Source organism: Erythranthe guttata, chromosome 4 (assembly GCF_056151865.1).
Source record: "Erythranthe guttata isolate IM_541 chromosome 4, IM_541, whole genome shotgun sequence".
NCBI classification, from domain to species: domain Eukaryota; kingdom Viridiplantae; phylum Streptophyta; class Magnoliopsida; order Lamiales; family Phrymaceae; genus Erythranthe; species Erythranthe guttata.
In genome coordinates this window covers 7,797,501-7,802,126 of record NC_142536.1, presented here as the reverse complement: position 1 = coordinate 7,802,126, position 4,626 = coordinate 7,797,501, and the positions used below count along the sequence as shown (strand labels likewise).

At 37.6% G+C, this 4,626-nt stretch overlaps 1 protein-coding gene across 2 annotated transcripts in view; it reads left to right on the top strand.

The window, feature by feature from the left end:
• Positions 1-459: 459 nt before the first annotated feature.
• The window catches only part of LOC105972744 (putative late blight resistance protein homolog R1A-3), a 4,234-nt gene continuing 67 nt past the window's right edge, over positions 460-4,626 (top strand). The window contains exons 1-3 of one of the 2 annotated variants that reach the window (XM_088816766.1): positions 460-3,480; positions 4,057-4,118; positions 4,217-4,626. The exon at positions 4,217-4,626 is cut by the window's right edge and continues 67 nt beyond it. In XM_088816766.1, the coding sequence (XP_088672892.1) occupies positions 819-3,473 (2,655 nt within the window). In that variant the 5' untranslated portion in view covers positions 460-818 and the 3' untranslated portion in view covers positions 3,474-3,480; positions 4,057-4,118; positions 4,217-4,626. The remainder of the gene's footprint in view (positions 3,481-4,056; positions 4,119-4,216) is intronic. The other variant, XM_012997721.2, reaches the window with a different exon arrangement.

Genomic DNA, 4,626 nt, shown 5'->3' with positions numbered 1-4,626 from the left:
AAGTGCTATTTACCTAAAATTATATTTGATAGATAAACTTTCTTAGGTGGTGTTTGTAAATGATTATTTAAAAGCAGAAGTTAGTGATTGTGAATTAAGTTAGTTTTAAGTGCTTATTTCTAAAAGTTGGGGGTGTTTGCAAATATTTCGGAAAATGAACTAAAATTGAAAAAGCAGGGTTAGGGGTGCTTTTAGAAAAATAGCTTAAAACAGATTATTTTAAGAGAATCAAAAGCAAAAGTTGATTTTGCAAACACCTAAAAACAGATTATGAGCAAAAAAAAACCGCATAATCACTTTCAAAAAGCATTTGCAAACACCACCTTAATCAACCACGCTCTATACTTGATTAATACACGTGACGGTGACAGAGATAAAAGAAAAAAAAAAGTTTAAAATAATAATAATAATAATAAAAAAAAAAAGAATGAAATATGTATTGTGTAGTAAGAAGAAGATAGTGAAATATGACATTTTTTAGATTATAAAGTATGATGAACGATCTTGGATTTATTTGAGATGGTGAAAATATTAATGTATTATTGTAATGTTTTTAGTATCTATCAAAGAGTCCGAAAGTTAAAATATCCAGTTGACTTGCCAACTACTATTTTCTGTTATGGAAGACGACTTCCGAATTGTTGATTGCTTGGAAGTCCACACATACAAACACACACCCCATGGCCATGTGAGTGTGTTGATGAATGAGTGATACAACAGAGATAGAACCACTGCAATTTTTTTCTTTCTTGTTTTTTCTTATCTGATATCAAAAGATTAAATTTTCGGACGTTCGGCACCGGCATCGTAAAAAAAAAATGGCCTATACTGCTCTTGTTTCACTGGATCAAGTACTAGACCAGATCCTGCATCATGATGAAGACGACCTCGATCGTCACAAGGTAAGACTGTTAAATCTACACGGAGATATTCTCATGCTGTTAAATTTACATACGAATATTACCAAAAAGGCATTCAAATTTGATTTAGAAGAAGAGATCATAGTTGCGGCAAATCGAGCAGAGGATATCATTGAGTACCATATTTCGAACGAAATTCGTTCAGAATTTTTGAATCATCCTCACAAATCTGGTGGTTTGTATTCACGCCGTTATAACTGGGCCAGGCTGTACCAAGAGTTAACATTTGTAATGTTTCAAATTGATTCAATTTTGATAAAAGTGAAGCAGATTAAAAGCAGCAGCAGCAGCAGTGACGAAAGTGAAGATTTGATGTCGAATCACACCCCTGATTTTTTGTCATCGGTACTCGACAGAAAACACACAGTGGTGGTGGGGTTTGAACAAGACCTGATTGAGATAAAAGGCCGGCTGTGTGGGGAGCCAAAATCGAAGCTTCAAATAATTCCAATCTTCGGAATGGGAGGTATTGGGAAGACAACTCTGGCTAAATACGCCTACGACGACCCTTTAACGGACCATCACTTTGATGTTCGTGTTTGGGTGACGATATCTCAAAATTACAGCAAGCGGAGAATTCTAACGGTGCTTCTACATGCGTTCGATCCATCTAAAAAGGAGCAATTCGAAGGGATGAGTGACGCATGGTTGGAAGAACGTGTACATAAGTACTTAATTTGTAGGCGATATCTGATAGTGTTGGATGATATGTGGAATTTCGATGAGTGGGATGATTTAAGGAGGGTATTTCCGGATGTGATGATCGGGAGCAGGATCATAGTAACCACGAGGGAGTTCAACGTGGCTTCCTACGTCGACTTCTCAAGGAATCCTCACCGTATGCATCTGATGGATGTGGATCAAAGTTGGAGTTTACTCAAAGAGAAGGTGTTTGCACATGAAGATGAAGATTGCTCGGCCGAATTGGAGAGGATTGGAATGTTGATTGCAGAAAACTGCCGAGGGCTCCCTCTTGCAATCGTAGTGATTGCTGGAGTCCTCTCCAAGGTTGATCGGGGGGAAAAGACTTGGGCAAATATCGCAAGAAATGTAAATGAAGCTGTAAATACGAGCGGCGAGCCATTCTCAGAGATATTGCACTTGAGTTATACACACTTGCCTCATCATTTAAGGCCGTGTTTTCTTTACATGGGCAGTTTTCCAGATGATTATGAGATCAATGTCTCTAGACTCATCAAACTATGGGCGGCAGAAGGTTTTCTGAAATCAAACACATCTAAAGATTTGGAACAAGTGGCAGAGGAATATGTGGAAGATTTGGCCAAGAGAAGCCTCATTTTGGTTGCTAGGAATAGTGCTAACGGAAGAGTCAAAGCTGTCAAGATCCACGATCTCTTAAGAGATCTTTGTATAAGACAGTCTCGGGACGAGAAATTTCTTCATGTAAAAAATGAGCTTTCCCCACACTCTTCAGAAGGTATGCAGAGTTTACGACGCCTAAGTATTTTTACAAATATTTGGAGCGGGTTTCCAATCCTCTACGGCTCATCAATCCATACTATTCTTCTTTTTCAAAATGGGACCTTAAATTCATTGAGAAGTTTTCAACTTCTCAGGGTATTGGATACATCGAGCGTCGTGTTGACATCGTATCCTGTTGAGGTAGGTGAATTATTTCACTTAAGATACCTCGCTTTCACCTTTGAATACATCGGCAAAGGCAAGTTTGAGGTGCCCGCATCCTTATCCAGTCTTCAGAATCTTCAAACATTAATCATTAGGCATGTCGGTCTTGCTGCAACCACTCATACTTCATATCTGCCATTTGGGATTTGGAAAATGCCACAATTAAGGCATCTAATCTTGTTTGATGGTGTCTTACCCGATCTTTCTGCAGAAACATCTTGTGGAATTCTAGCATTGGAATACTTGCAGACACTTACACGCGTCAAGAGCTTTAGGTGCTCCAAACGAAGATTGGAAGCGATGCCAAACCTAAAGAAGTTGGGAATATTTTATTCATTTAGCGAGATAGACGAAACAGGATGGTCAAAGTACGGCCTGAGCAATCTCGTCCATCTTCATAAGCTTGAGAAGTTGAACTTGTATGGGAAGTCCTTTGGTTATGTGGACACTGATTTATCTCACAATATTTCTTTCCCAGTGGCACTGAAGAAGTTGACCTTTAGCGGATGTGGACTTAAATGGAACGAGATGACAATTGTTGGTTCGTTGCCTAATCTTGAAGTACTCAAATTGAAACGACACGCATGTGATGGATTTGAGTGGAAAACAACCGAAGGGGGATTCTGTCAGCTAAAGTTACTTGTGATCGACAGCACGGATCTCCGTGTATGGATAACCGAGAGATGCCATTTCCCAAAGCTCGAGCGCCTAGTTCTATACGATTGCTACAAGCTTGAGAAGATTCCGTTTGATATTGGAGAGATACCGACACTTCAAGCGATTGAGGTGGACCTTCGGAACTCGTCAGTTGTGAACTCGGCCAAATGTATTGCCGAAGAGCAACTAGAGAGCTATGGAAACGAACTCCAGATTCGTGTCCTCAAATCACGTACTTGGAGGTGGTGAACTTCAGGTACCAAATGACATTGATTTTTCTAATGTTATGTACATGAGATATTTGTTTGAGTATTGTTTGCCATATTTTCCTAATTTTCTTTTATTCGCATAAAGTATTTTGGAGAAGTTATTGCGAGCTATTTTGGGCTGATAAATTTGTTTTGGAAGACCCGGCATATTGCGGAGGAATTAGAATGATTGGGCAGTAGGGCAATTTGCTATAGACCCCTGGATATTAGATTTTACAGGAATACGTTCAAGCCATATTTCTTATTTTTCTTAAGGCTACATATTTTGGTGAAACGCCCTTAATAATTTATGCAAGCAACTAATCCCAACAAATCCTCGGCATCGTTGAAACATATATCCCTCCATTTACTCCCCAAATCACCGGCTCAAATATTTAGAATGTGCAGTTTCAATTTCTCCTAGAACATCACTGCTTAATTGGAAATCTTGTATACGAGTTTGCAGTACGTCTTCTCATAGCAAAATGGCTTTAACCAGTTTGCTTTTTGTTTAGTTTTGCTTTACAGTTTAGTGTCAAACGAATTGTATTAACATTTTGTTATTCGATTTCTCCATTGCCTAGTAACAGCAACATCAAAGAACTTCAAAACAACCAAAAACTTGTTCAAAAGCGTAAAAATAAGTGTAAGTAACATTCTCGCATTTATTTCATAGTAATTTTTTAATAAATTTTATTAATGATTTAATTTAACCATCAATCTTTATGGATTTTTTTGTCTCAGTGGAAAAAGATGATGATTTTGAAGAATTGATGGCAGGTCCGTTCAAACATTTTTTTATAGAAACGATGTTATGAGTCTTTCTCTATTGTGGGTTTGATTTTTTACTATTTTGTGAAATGTTGAGTTTCTTGTGTTAAAAACGTGCTCTTGTGGTTAATTTGGTGTGTTAATTATGGGGTATCAGTCCAGTCGGGTTGCATTTTGCAATTCTATATTATAATTGAAGTTTTCATTAATCGTGCAAGCTCATGTTTGATATTAGTTGAAGTTGTTTGCAGTTCATGTCTATATTTGTAGGGTGAACTGTTGTTGTCATATGCAGTTCATGTTTGCTATTATTTTCTTCTATATTCCATTGTATCATAGATAATATCGGTATTTAAGGAATGTTATTAGTGATGGAAGGAGGT